The 14011-nt window shown below is 39.0% G+C and overlaps 2 protein-coding genes and 1 long non-coding RNA gene across 5 annotated transcripts in view, besides 1 other annotated feature; 1 reads left to right on the top strand and 2 right to left on the bottom strand.

Moving 5' to 3' along the window:
• Positions 1–14011, top strand: part of CG32816 (uncharacterized protein) — a 154151-nt gene that overhangs the window by 88770 nt on the left and 51370 nt on the right. The gene's annotated exons all lie outside the window — the stretch shown is intronic.
• Positions 4315–4970, bottom strand: lncRNA:CR44751 (long non-coding RNA:CR44751). Of its 2 annotated transcripts, none has more exons than NR_123756.1 (1): positions 4315–4970. It is a non-coding gene; the product is annotated as a long non-coding RNA:CR44751 (long non-coding RNA). The 2 variants fall into 2 exon arrangements; NR_123757.2 differs by having other exon boundaries at positions 4728–4970.
• Positions 10796–10842: a mobile genetic element.
• Positions 11010–11926, bottom strand: ac (achaete). The gene has a single exon (NM_057476.3). The coding sequence runs from the start codon at positions 11861–11863 to the stop codon at positions 11258–11260; it is 606 nt and encodes a 201-aa protein (NP_476824.1). The 5' UTR covers positions 11864–11926; the 3' UTR covers positions 11010–11257.

The following is a 14011-nucleotide window of genomic DNA, read 5'->3' as shown; positions in this document are numbered from 1 at the left end:
TCAGGTTTTGGTTGGTCTAGCTGGTTCTCCATCCATATCCCCTATATCTGTGTTGTCGGCAAAATTTCAAAACCGGCTTACCAGGAAAAACGGATGCTGGGAAAACAAGAAAACACAATGATGGGTAGATTTTCCAGGGGTTTTACTTTACAGGTCAGATCGTTTCTGGTCCGACTGCCAGGATATGTGCATGTCTACGGATTTGTTTGCATGCAAAACAGTGTGCAAGCGAGTTTGTTGGAAACCTTAAACCTTGACCACAAAAGTCAGTCCACAAATTCATGGCTGTAGAATAAAGAACTTTAAAATTTAACAGCACTCAAAGTAGTATCAAAAGAATAAGAGAGCCAAATGACCGCCAGGCATTCTGGGATGGCAGCCAAAATAATTAAGTCGTTTGCACCGACAATTAAATAATTCTGCAAATTGCTCAAAAAATTCAGAACTTTTAGTGGCTCCCTGTTCTTACTTTTACGTCTCTCGGAATAAATGTGAAATTTGTTTAATTACGACTTTGGCTGCGAGCGACAGTTTAAAATACGAGATTCGAAATGCTGCGCAGCGTGAGAAAATGCATAATTCTTTTAATGTGATTTCGTTTTGGATCCCGGCCAACCCATCGCACATTCATCCCGAATCACACAAGACAGTGGGTGTGACGTATGTTAAGAGTCTATTTACTAGTTACTAAATGTGCTTGGAGAACGACCGTACGGGTTTATTTTTATTTTATTTAAATATGCTGTCCCACACAAGTTTGTCATATTTTAGGTTGTCATGGGCCACGTTTTGCCATTATTGTTTGCATACCAAGACGGCTTATTTTTTAATTGGGGGGTCAAATAAATTTTTTTTTACTATTAAACATTTTCTAAAAATAAATTTTAAATTGCAAGGAACTAAGTAAAATATTTTCGTTAAATGCCAATGTAGGGCTTATATAAAACATTTACGAATCAATCAAGGCATTTAATATAAAAGTCAAGGATTTAAAACCATTTTATACAGTTACTTTTTCCACATATTCCTCGTTCTGGGACCACTGTGACGTGTGGCGCTGTGGCTTTCACTGGCTTTGGCAGTCGGCGACTACTGCACCACGCCCTCCATATATTCGGTACAAAGGTAATTACACTTTTGTTTTTCATTCGGCCTGCCGGATTCCAGGAGCTGTCCAATTCAAAATATCCCATTTGCCAGCTGGTCAACTTTTTGGCTAGCCTCAGGCGTGAGTCACAATATCCAGAGAAAAAACACTTATGGCTTTGTATCTCCTCTTGTCAAGCGGCTTTGTATCCTTTGTGTCCTGGCTCATTGTCTTCATATTTCGGACCACTCAAATCCATTGAAGTCGGATATGTAGGCGGACGCGCAAAATAAATCGCCCTGGACCTTCGACTTCAGAATTTCCGCCTTTGACGAATTTGTCAAAGGTAATTAAAATTCTTGACTCAAAGGCGTGTGATAAGCGGTTTAGGGCAAACAATTTGGAACTTTGGCGATCTAGTTAGCAATTGCAATTGTACCAAATGTGATTACCTGTTGGTTTGTTAGTAACTCTTGCCTGTTTGACTTCGTCGCTTCGATTTTTCAAGTTTGTAAGGACGTGTTACACGCTAATACACATATTCGCATATAGATGCATACATTTGGCATGAATCTGAAAAGAAAATTTATCCAGGAAAAATACGTGCCTTTAATCACCAGGCCCTTCTATATAAATACCTCTCAACCAATAAAAAACAAAACTGTGCCATACACATCATGGTCCCTTTGAGTTTCGACCACTAATTCGATACATTCACCTAATGCACGGATTAATCAGCGGATAAAGTCGATTTTTTCCATTGACTTTCCATTATTTTTCTTCTTTTTGATTTAGCATAAAAACAATCATAATTCGCATACTGAACGCTGACGAAAAGTTGTCAATTAAGTTCATCAAGATTGCATGGCAAAAACCCAATCCCAATCTCGAAAACTCGATCCTCTGGGTTTATAAACATATGTTAATACAACCAGCATGTAGTCAAATGGAGCAGGCACTGGGCTTGTGTTCCTTGGCTGCTGTCTGCAGGGTCTTCTGTTTTTAGTCTTGTGGATATGCAGTCGCAGCACAGAAAGAAATACAGCTACAGTTTTGCAAGAGACGCAGATATTTAAGTTGTCTATATCGCTTTAATTTGATAAGGGTCTCTAAGAAATTATTATTTTGCACTACATGTCTTACTTATAAGTTTTCATTAAAAAAAATCGAAAAAAAAGAGCAACTATCTCTGACCAAACCCTAAATATTACCATCAAATTTAAAAACAGTTTTTCATTTATAAAAATAATATTGGACACATCAATCTATCAATGATTATTTTTTTTATTCTTTTCTGTGTAGTTGTGTTGTGGATGTCGTCACCACCCAGGCAGCAACCGCATTTATTATGATTGCATTTTGGTTGAAAAGTTTATATTTTTTGCCAGGCTGCTGATTTTGTTATTGGTGTCCCGCTGCTTAGTTAAATGAGACATCAGTTTGGCTTAGTCCCTGGGATAATGGACCCCGTCAACCAGCAAACTGGATTAACTTGGCTACCGGTTGGTATTGGTTCTGTTCTTCTGTTCTTCAAGCTACATACGTTATATATGTTCCCCTGTATGTTCCCCTGTTCCCATATGGGTGGGCGCACTTGCTTTTGTTATTGTTGGTAATGATGATGCTAGGGCTCTCGGGGTGTAGTTTTTTTTTTTTTTGCCTTTAATTCTTAAAGACAAAATTCGCAAAGAAAAAAAAAAAGGAAATGCAACCATTTCATGGCTCCCCCAAATCGCAAGACAAGACAGTGAGAAAAGAAGCGATGTAGCACTTTTAATGTCTTCATTAAACGCTACGCAGCGAAGAAGGCAGCAATATAGGAGAATTGAGAGAACCAAGTCTGCAATATATTGTTTATTTATGAATGTCATTCAATTTATTATACCATTGTATATTTGAGAGGGAAATGCACACAGATCTTCGATCTCCTCTGTCCAGTCTTTATTCGCCAGTCCCCGCTTGCCAGTCCACTGGGACTTCAGACAGATCGCTGACCGGCTATCGAGCATCATCATCATCATCATCGTCCTCCTCCTTACTAACGGGCTTTTGTGGCAGTGCCTCGTCGTCTTTTCTGTGAAGCTAAGTATTGGTGGACATCGGTTATCGTTCTGCCACAACCATTTGCATCAGTGACCAGCCAAATCAAATCCGAGCTCCTCTAGACCTTGTAGGGTATGGTCGATGACACTTGTCACATATTGCTCAGAAAATGTAAAAAAACCTATTGAAGAAATATTTATGTCTGGATTAAATATAATAAACCAATCGGATCCATTAAATAAATAAATCAATAATGTAGGTTGCTCCACAAATATGGTAATTTTCATTTTGTTTTTTGTTCTGAATATTCTAATTCTAAATGTTTCCGGTTCCTTTTATACGCCTATTTTTACACGCTAACTTAAAAGAGCATTCTTTAATCACCTATTTCTTCAAAATGATTGTATTTAAACTCGTTTTTCTTCTGGTTAGTTGCTCGTAAAGCGCAATGCACTGATCGCTGCCGCTGGACGATTATTGTATATCATCATGCTTGCGATTCTTCGATTCATTCCGTTCCGTTTCGATGCGGTTCTTCGAACCGCGACAAGTTGTCAATGTCTGTAAGTCTGCTGTGTTGTGTATATGTCCTCCTCCCTCGCTGAGCCTGTCGCTGTATTGCATAAGATAATTGGTGATTTTCATATCGATTTATGCATCCGCTGCTCTGGTTGCGACTTACATGTACTCACGATACTCACGATCTGGCAACTTGACCGTTTAGGCATTTAAACAATTTTCCACTTGGTCATTAGAGCGTTTAAAACTCAGCGGGAGCGAACCAAAACAATAATTAAATCATACATCTTCAGGCTCTACATTTTAGACTTTGGGGACAAAAGGATACTCCTCTAAAAACTAAATCAAAGTCAACACTTTTAAATTTATTGCTCTATTTGGTAATTGTTAGTCCCGATAGAACTATTATGGTTAAAATAAACTCCGCCCTCTAAAAATAAGGTCTAAAAGCAAATGCACTCAAAAATTGGTTAACATATTTTCTATGTAAACACACCAGATTTGTACCTTAGATTAGTCCGAGTCCTAGTTGTAGCTGCAAGCGAGTCAAACGTTTTGTAAACAATATAAACAAAAACGCCTGCTGTGATCACAATTCACTTTCTCCCTGCATCGCGAAAGGGTGGACCTTAGGTCGCGGGGTCGGTTGGATAAAGGACCGCGTTCTCGGAAGGCCGAGATGATGCCTTGTTAATGGCATTTTATGGTGGCTCATAATCAGCGCAATTATGTTGCATTTTCAAATTCCGAGAGCTAACAAGTGCTGCGAGTTCTGTGGCCGTTGGCTTTGTTGTCAGCCGCCCTATGGCGTCGGTTAGTTTATTTTCTTTATTTTTTTTTCGTTCGCCAGGCTGCCAGTTTTTCGATTTCAATTTTTCGGGTTTCCGTGGAGTGTCTTTGTTAACTTAGCAACAACCGCAAGTGTGCTAACGAACCAAGCCGCCAAACGTGACCCCACCCTCGCCCAATAAACGCAAAACTGCAATTTGTTCGAGAAGAGGCGTTGAACGATCTCGCACCTCCGGATTCTTGAACAAGGCACCATAAAAGTAAATTTTCTATGTCTATAAAAATGCGGAAGAGTATTCAAATATAATACTATAATACTATTCTCATTTTTTTTTGAGTGGATCGCACTTAAAAAACACTATTTCTGGGTGGTGATGTTGTCCAGTTGCTTGTTGCTTGCCTCCGAAAGCGGGCGGCTTACAAGATTGCCGGAGTGATCGACATTAATCCGTGGCAGAATCCGCTTACTGGCAGTGCGCGCCATGGTGACAAGTCGATCTGAACAAACCAAAAAGCTGTTGAGTCTCGGTGACAAGTGAGGGGATTGTAATGGCTTGCTGAATAAGTGTATTTGATTCCTGTTAAAATTGCTGAATTTAAAGGAATATGATCGGCTTTACATGATAAATTAAATCTGCAATGAATTTAGTTCAAAATTAGTTTTTTTGTGCATTTAACATACAATTATGCACTTGCATAATATAATATTAAAAATTATTTTCGGGCCGTCAAAGTGTAAGTTTTTCATTTGTTAAGGACCCAATTTGGTCGACAAGTTCTTTGGTGCACTGACATTTTAATTGTATTCATTTATTGCGCAAGTCAACAATTGTGACCTGAAATCATTATTCACGATTATCCAATTGACTGGTTCTCAATGAGCCTTTCCAGCTATCCTGCGGCTTTCTGATCCATTCCTTTGTTTGATTGCGGTAATTCTACTGTGCTCTCCTTTTTGTCGTTAATTGATTTCGAATCGCGCTGCATTGATCCCATTAGTACGCCCCATTTAGCACCTTATGTGGCGGATCAGGTGCTTGAAATTCTTTGATCTTGGGCCGCAGAAGCGTGAAAAGGATGCTTGTTAGGCCATGATTACGACCGGTGTAAGGACCCAGAACTGCACCCTCTACTAACGTTGTTTAAGGTTTATTTTAGCCACTAACGACATTGCCATCGAATTTATTCCCACGACTCATTTTGTTGATAGAATCGATTGGTTCCGTTGGTTAAATATTTACATAAGCCTTGCGAAATCCGGAAATTGAAATCCCTAAAATTCGATATCGGTTTTCATAGCTAGGCAAACACGGTGTATAAAAGGGGAACTCCTTTGGTAGATCAACCCATACAAAACGAACATAAATAAATGTGGGCAAGAAATATCCTATAAATGCAATCGACTTAAAATCGATTTTGACGCCCACCGAACGAACGATCCACATTTTTATTTCAATCCCTGCTCATCAACATAACAATGAAATCCTTTCAATCCTTTTCGCACTTCCCCGTCCTTTTTTACGTTTAATTAATTCCAAGTTCTACACCACTCTGAAGGGATCCACCTGTTTTTAAAAAAAAGAAGTGTGGGCAGGAACAAAACGGGAGGTCTAGGCCATTAAAAAGGACTTTTTCGTAGAAACGCATCAAATGTGTTCGATTTGCTTAATTGAATTTTCGTATACCAGTTGGAGGATTGAGGGAATCAGGAAACCGAAGGGATCAAAAAAAGAATCAGCGAAGGAAGGCTGTTGTTTTAATAAATTCACACGCACGTCGGCTAGGGACTTCGGTTTCCCTAAATAATGAAGTCAAGGGAAGTCTCGTCTGTTTACTGAACGGTGCATATACCACTAGGTGCAACATGGCAGGCACTGAAGTGCGGATATGCACGGTTTTGCTGACCCGTCATTTGATTTTGGAAATATTGCTTACAACGAACCACGTCCCCGTTCGAGGTAAACATGGATAGTACAGTTGTGGAGCTATAGTTCAAACCGAGGAATAGTTGTGTGCTACCCACTGACTTTCTTTGAATACGCTGTCCAACTTGAAAGTGCCGAATGTTGTTGGAAGAAAAAAAATCCCGGACAATCGACCTGACCTCAGTGTTAATGAGAACCACACATCTGTAGAGCGCAACCTGTGAAGTGCCTTAAACGGCTCACGCCAGTTCCCTTCTAGCAGTCAAAGTCTTATGCAATTTGCGTTGACTACTGTTCGTTATTATTGTTGTGTTCACAAAGGCAATGTAATTTTGTTTTCTGGCATTATTCTTGGGCCACGTGCAAAAAAGGATGTGTTTGCTTTGTTTTTCGTGCAAATTGTGTTCTGGACATACGCCGCATGCTGCGTCCTGCGTCTTGCACAATTGTCCTCCCGAAAATTATATGCATATCAGTGACACAATGGAGACTAGGAATACAGTTTAACTACGGTTCACCGCTGCTGGTGGCAACATCCCAACAACTGGCTTTAGCAATGGGGCGGCATCTCCTTTTCAGCGGAAGAGCTTCAAAGTAGCCGCAATATTTGTGCTGTGAAAAAGAGTTTTCAGCGGAGTAATGCAAGTCGCCTGTCATGAACGCAGTCATAACATTTCATTGCCTTAATTTCTTATGCAAATATCCTGTGGCAGCGCTGCGAATTTAATAATTTCTCGCCAAATGGCTTTAAAAACTTGGAATTCCGAATAAGGGCGATGGTTTCTATTCTGCACTGCAAGTAAAAGTGGGAACTGCGGGCAAACTTTTAAAACAAAAGTCAAAGATGTTAATTCTTCAATGCTTATATTTTAATTAAATAAAGTCTACCATCGAGGGGATGAAAACATTTTCAGCAAGTGTATTTGGCTACTGGTTAAGCCGAATGGTATCTTCCGAAATTCTTTTTAGCATCCGAAAAATATATCCCGCGCCTGCCTGTGTATAATTAAAAGTTCAAAAAAGCGACAGTGTTCATTTTTTTCATCATAAATTTAAAAAAGACTGCCATGTTGGCGCTGGACGCGCGCGTCTCCCATTTGAAGTAACCGCGGCGGCAATGACAACGAGTTCGAGGATGCGGGACCACGGATATGGGAAACAACGATGTGGACTGGACCACATTTAATTGGCATCAGCTGCAACCAGTTTTTGCTGTTTTGCAGCTTATATACCTTTTTTATATTTTACTTGGGTGATGCCCAGGTTTTTTGATTTTTTGAGTAATTTTCAAATCAAACCAAGGTCTCTTATCTTCCCTTTGCGTCGCTGCCTTTGGGCGTGCGCGTGCGCAGTGGCAATTTGATGAAATAAATATGAAATCAAAAGTGAATACAAATACAAGCACCGGCGGTGAAGCCCATATTTTTTGTGTGCACGATGTAAAGAGTATAGTAGTAAACTATTTTCATACACGTTATATAATAAAATTGGAATACAATTTCAATAGATTTTATTACATTTTAATTAGGTTCGAATATATTTATTTGCTAAACTAGTTTAAAGCTAGCAAACTTAACTTGGCAGTGTGCTTTTATCGCAACCAATTAGCCCAGTCACGCAGTGAATGCAATCCGAATGCATTTAAATATATAACCCATATTTTCAACAGGCAAATACCACGCAACTTCATCAAGTCGCGCTGATCTTGTAATTTTGTGTCTGCCTGTAGTTACGTACGTTTTGAGCTCTGTTTTCATCCAATTAAATGTCGTAAATTCCATAAAAAATTGTTCTGATGCCTATGGAGCCTCCGGACTTAAAAAGACTTAGTATCCGTTCAGAAAAGAAACAAACCAAAAAAAAATCGAAACCCGGATACTAATAGGTATGTTTTAGTAAAAACTTAAAAGTTTGGGCAAATAAAAAAAAATTGAATTAGCTTTCTTACAGCTTGGAAATTCTTTCACCACAATTTTCCTCAACAAAATAGTAATCCAATTTGATAGGTTTATGGGAGTAATTGTCTTAATTTTTTTTTTTTTTTGACAGCCTGGTGCACAAGGGAACATTTTTCTTGATTTTATTTTAAATGGTGCACTTTAAGGGACCACAACGCATTATTATCATTTCAGCTGCATTGTCAAGTATAATCAGCTTAACTAATGAAAACTTTAGAATTGGATGTTTGATCCTTTAATTCGAACGCACGCAACAGGATCCCCTTTTTAAAAATCGAAATCTGAAGGCGTTTTTAATTGCGTATGCCGGGAAAATGAAAATTTTCAGTCGGGGGAAACTGGAAACCGGGAAAACTAACAATGGCAAGTGCACCTTTGTGTGGAAAATGGAGGAGCGGCCAGGTTCCATTTTCGTATACGTATTCGGCTGTGCACTTGTTCTGAGCAAGAAGTTATATGACAACTTATTGTCGGCCTTTTTTATCTTCGGTATAATGCCAAGTTCACTCAGTACTTTTTTTTCAGCAAATAATTTTAATTCTCTCGCTCTTGATGAAGAACTCCTCATAGAATTTTTTTTATTATTTTGGTGTAGAGAAATCTGCGAAAATTTAAGGTCGAACATAAATTACATTATTCCCTGTCAGCATCTGTGAGTCAAAAACATGCGTTCATGTTAAACAAATAACTCACTTGTTGCTCCCTGGAAATTATTTTTGGAGACATCAGTCAGAATCTGACTGTCTTAAACCATGCTTTTGTTGTAAGTAGAATATCCTTAATAAATCATAAATTTATTCGGCCAGCGTAGCATGTAAAGAGTGCCTTTTATCGAACAAACACAATAAAGAAAACCCAGTATTGCGGAGGGTGTCGACTAAAGGTTTCTCTATATTTGAAACATATAAATGGGAGTTCTGCCTTCAAAAATATTTGTGAAAAAATGAGCTAGCCGTTTTAAATGTGGTACGAGTGCTATTGCATACAATAATGTAATATTTTTCTCATGTGCGCTTTTCTTTGCAATTATAAATGTACTATAAAAACTGTTTTTTTTTTTTTTTTCTCAAAACGATAATAATAAATTTATTTTCCAGCCTTTTAAGGTTACCTATTACAGAAAATATGCTATATACCCATTCAAGCTGAATTCAGGGTACATATACGTGGCTAAAACCACAAAGGGTCTTTTAAAAAGACCCCGGGACGATCTGGAGCAATCTGCTACATATTTCTGCATATATTTCTGGGATCGATCGCCCTTTCGGAGCCATGTCAAACGTATTATTAACTTCACACAAAAAGCGTTCGATTTTGCACCGTTTGCTGTCGCAAAGACATTGTGTCGTTCGTATGTCGCCCATTGAGACCGCCAATGGAGGGAAGAGAGCCCCTACAGCCTTTACCCTTTTTATACCCGTGGCTCAAGGGTATGCAATATTTGTGGAGAATAATGCAACAGGTAGACGGAAGCTTTTCCGACTCTTAAGTGTATATTGCATAAAATAAGTTAAAATTATCAGTTCGAAGGCCCAAAGCCACGCTAATAAATGAATTTCCTGTATATATATAAAAATATCATATATATTACCTCCCTGCACTTAATGATGTATACAAAATATATACATATGTACATGTAGCATAAGTATATAAGGAATATTACATTAATAATGGATATGTTAACGGGTAACTGATAGCCGAGACACTTAGGTGTAGCTTACGTTTTTGGGTTTCAGCTTTTCAATTCTTTTAATATATATATGTGCAATGCAAAAACAAGAAAAGGCCGGAAATAATAATTCGATACATATGCCACGGCTTACGTTCATTAAAAAGTATACCTTCCACGACTCAGGTTCATGTAAAAGTATAATATTTATGATTAATAGACAAGAACTAGGTATACAAATTATCAATTTCTATTAGTGTTTTATTGTTGCTAATGAATAGATTGGTGTGTGATGTAGTGATCTAATATGGTGAAGAATTTGCCGAAAAGACCCATGAACCATGTTTCTTTTGTTTTTAGAGTATATGTATCTTGCGTGAGTTTTTTTTGCAGCAGCTTCATCGCGGCGGCTTCCGGTGCAGAATGCCTGAGCAGATCTTATTTTCATTTTTCTGAACGTTGTCGGGGGCGATCTGAACAATTGCCGACCGTTGTTTTTTCGCTTGTTTCGGCTGCATTGCGGGAATAACTCAAAATTAGTTCATTCATCGATCGATCGATCGATCTCTCCGGAATTGTGAATTCTCAGGATCTTATTACCTTGACCGGTTCATATGCAAAAATGCAGCAGGTAAATATTTTGCCTTTTTCACCCTACTCAATCCAACTTTATTTATGCAAATCGGCGTTTTCGATCAAAAGTGTTTACAAAATGTTATTGTAATTTATCTTCATTGGCTAGTGATCTGTAAATACTTAACGGTTACAGTTTCGAATACTTTTTTCGGGCTTACCCCGAATAAAGCGTATACTAGGATCGTTTAAAGGAATGTACCAGGTAAAAGGAAGCGTGTCCTGTGGTATACAGGACAGGATCAAGTTTGTATCAAAACATTGCTACGCCCATATTCATAAAGCATTTGTTCATTAAAACTTTTCTGAATTTTACTCCTTTTGTACATAAATTTGTTTCACTTTAATTACCGTTTAATTTTGTTTACAATAAAAACTCATTTAAAATTTTATATATATCAGTTTAATGTCCTCAATGTATGCTATAAAAAAAAACTTAAATATAAATTGTCTTCCATTAGAAACTATCCTTAGAAACTATATAAAACCTTAAATACTAATTTATAAGGCAAAAAGGTAGTTCTAGGGAATATAAATACTTTGTGGCTGAGGTAATACTTGTTGGCCAATCAATGGTTTGATGTGTGTTATGGTTGGGTGCGACTAGCAATAGCTGAAGATTTGATCTGTTTTTTTACAGGTCGTCCTGCCAGAGTGATATATAGTCGAGGATGTCCTCATCTTCAGTACCAGAACTGCAGGAATTGTTACGGTAGTCTTCAAAACTGGCTTCCAACTTGGTATGAAAATTGTTAGGAGGTGTTGCTCCCGGAATCGTCGATGTTGCTGGCTTGCAATAAGAGCTAATGCTGTTGCAGGAACTTGTGCTGCCAGTTGGAGATTGCAACTGCAACTCTTGGTGCCAGGCGTATAAGTGTTGATGCTGTTGCTGCTGCTGAAAGTGCAAATGTTGCTGCTGCAAATGCAACTGTTTCTGTTTCTGCTGGTCGTTTTCATGAAGAACTTTCTGCAAGCGCCGTATGTACTCTACTGCCATTTTCAGTGTGCTAACTTTGCTCAGTTTTTTATTGGCGCCGGGACCAATTCCCCGGCGACCATTGCTTAAATCGGCTATTACGGCCGCAGGGATATGTTGTCGTAGTTGGCTGAAGCCATTGTTGACCTGCTTTACGCGGTTGCGTTCCCGGGCATTTCTCCGGATAACAGAGGGTCCATTAAAGGCCGAAGATGACTCCTCGTCGTCGTTGAAAACAGAGTGATTTTCGCTGCCCAAAGCCATTTTAAGAGATAGTATAACGTTATTGTGTGACGATGCTCCTTGCTTCAGCGCTGGCTCTGTTCTGATGCCCTTCCCCGTTCCGTTCAGGCTATTTATAGGTATCAGGGCCTAGGGATCCCACCTGCGTGACTACCTACCTGCCCCTGGAAAAGGTGCAACAGCATCATCACTGAAGGATCGTCTCTTGAGATGAGTGTTTTCTCTGATTTTAATAGAGAGGTAGTAATATTATCTCTCGTTCTCTCTGTAAAACGCAGCTGTTGGTGACCTGAGTGTTCCCGTTGTCGAGTGGGAAGAGTTTCTGAGTGTTTTTGCTCATTTTCAGCTGCCTGTCGTCCCCAAACGAAAACCTGGCCCTGTCGCGTGCCGGCTGCCAACCGGTTTAAAAAGGCAACAAGGTCCAGACATCAGAGCCAAGTAAAAACACCTCCGAAGTAAAAAGCTGTATCTCCTATTGAAAGTGGCCATCCAATTTGTATAACTAACAAAATACAACAAAATTAGTGGAATAGACTGTCATTACAATTATAAAAATGGGGACATTTACAATTTATACACTACCAAAAGTGTTTACGAAAAAATAATCTTTAATTAACAAGGCTAGGTATTTTAGACTTTTAAAAAATCTTTAATTTTATGTTAATACATTTAATTTAATTTATTTTATGTACTGATGACCTTCCGATCCCTGGATCATTCGGACATTATCTTAAACACTAGACCATTGTCGCTCGAATCCAAAGTCGTAGGAATTTTCAAGGCCAGCTCATCAACACCTCAGGCGGCGATCCATTCGGTCCTGCAACGAAACCTGATCAGCCGGAGGCACTTTTCTATTAACACTTCTAATGCCCCGGGGCCTTTATGCCCAACGTATCAGTTGTTGTTCCTCTCAGCCGAAAGCATTTTGAAAGCATTTAGGAGGTCCCCATTATTTCTTAAAACCATTGTCAGAATTCTGGTTGCACGCTAGGAAACCGTGCCGAAATAGATTTGTATTGGCACTAACTCACACTGAGCCTCGTTTAACACTTCGTTGCTGTAGCCCCGGGGGATTGCATAGCATTACATGTGAAAAGGACATCACAGGGCATCTAAGCACAGACATACCAGATGTCCAGAGGCTAATAAAATCAAACATATCCGGTCGACCTTGCAAAATCCGTGTTGATGTAATATAAATTTGCCGCGAAGCATTGAGACAAGGTATTCAGTGTCAACCAGGTTTATGAATTTGCAATTTTATTATTATTTTTTGCTTTGAATATCGCTTAGCGCCACAAGTGCTCTTCTTGAGCTTTTCTGCTTGATAACGACTAAATAGTACAATAAATGTTACTAAGACCCTGCGACAGAAAACCGAAAAATCGTGACGGGATAAACTTAAGGGGGGAAGAACTGAGATCTGAATATATGGCGTATCAACCGAATAAAGATGAAGTCGTCATTAATATTGACTCGGTCTGCCGATTACTTGACGTTGTTTCATTTATTCCACACTTCTTAAAGCGGCATGCTTGCGACACAGTAAGGCCTCGATTACAGGACAGCTTCCGTACATTTCAGTACCAATGTTGATCGTACAGGTATTCTAGCCGATAAATGAAAAGTATGTACAAAGTATGTACTCATGTTTATTAGGGTCTTCAAAATTGGGAGCTTAGAACTGTAGAGCCTACGCCTAGGTGCCATTGAATTAAATGTTGCTGCTGAATAAATAAAAAGTCAACTGTCAACTGTTCATGGCCATCAAATTGCCATCCAGAGATTACCGATCTCCGGACGATGAAAGGACGAAAGCCGCCCATGGTTTTGGTTTTGAGTCCCCCAACTTCCCACTCCATATAAATATCTGATTTATGAGAGCAACGCGAATATGTCAACGAAACGATGTCACATCTAAGGTGAGCGTTTTAACGCCGCCAATTCTATTTGGTCGATTTCTTATATCACCACTGGCAATAATATTTATGGCCAGGAGCAAAAGCCAAGCTCCTTTTGAAATTCAACGAAGAAAGATGGCGATTTTTGATTAATTGTAGTGCGAGAGCTTTGATTAATTGCTGGAGGCAAGCGGCTCCAATATAACAATTTGTTTTGGCGTTGCATTAAATCAGAAAGGAAGAAGTTTCTGGCATCATCACGGCG

Source organism: Drosophila melanogaster, chromosome X, assembly GCF_000001215.4.
Source record: "Drosophila melanogaster chromosome X".
Lineage (NCBI taxonomy): Eukaryota > Metazoa > Arthropoda > Insecta > Diptera > Drosophilidae > Drosophila > Drosophila melanogaster.
This window is presented reverse-complemented; position numbering and strand designations above follow the sequence as displayed.

What these genes read in the sequence shown, in the direction of transcription:
- ac (NM_057476.3), bottom strand. Translation starts at nt 11,863, where the DNA reads ATGGCTTTGGGCAGCGAAAATCACTCTGTTTTCAACGACGACGAGGAG.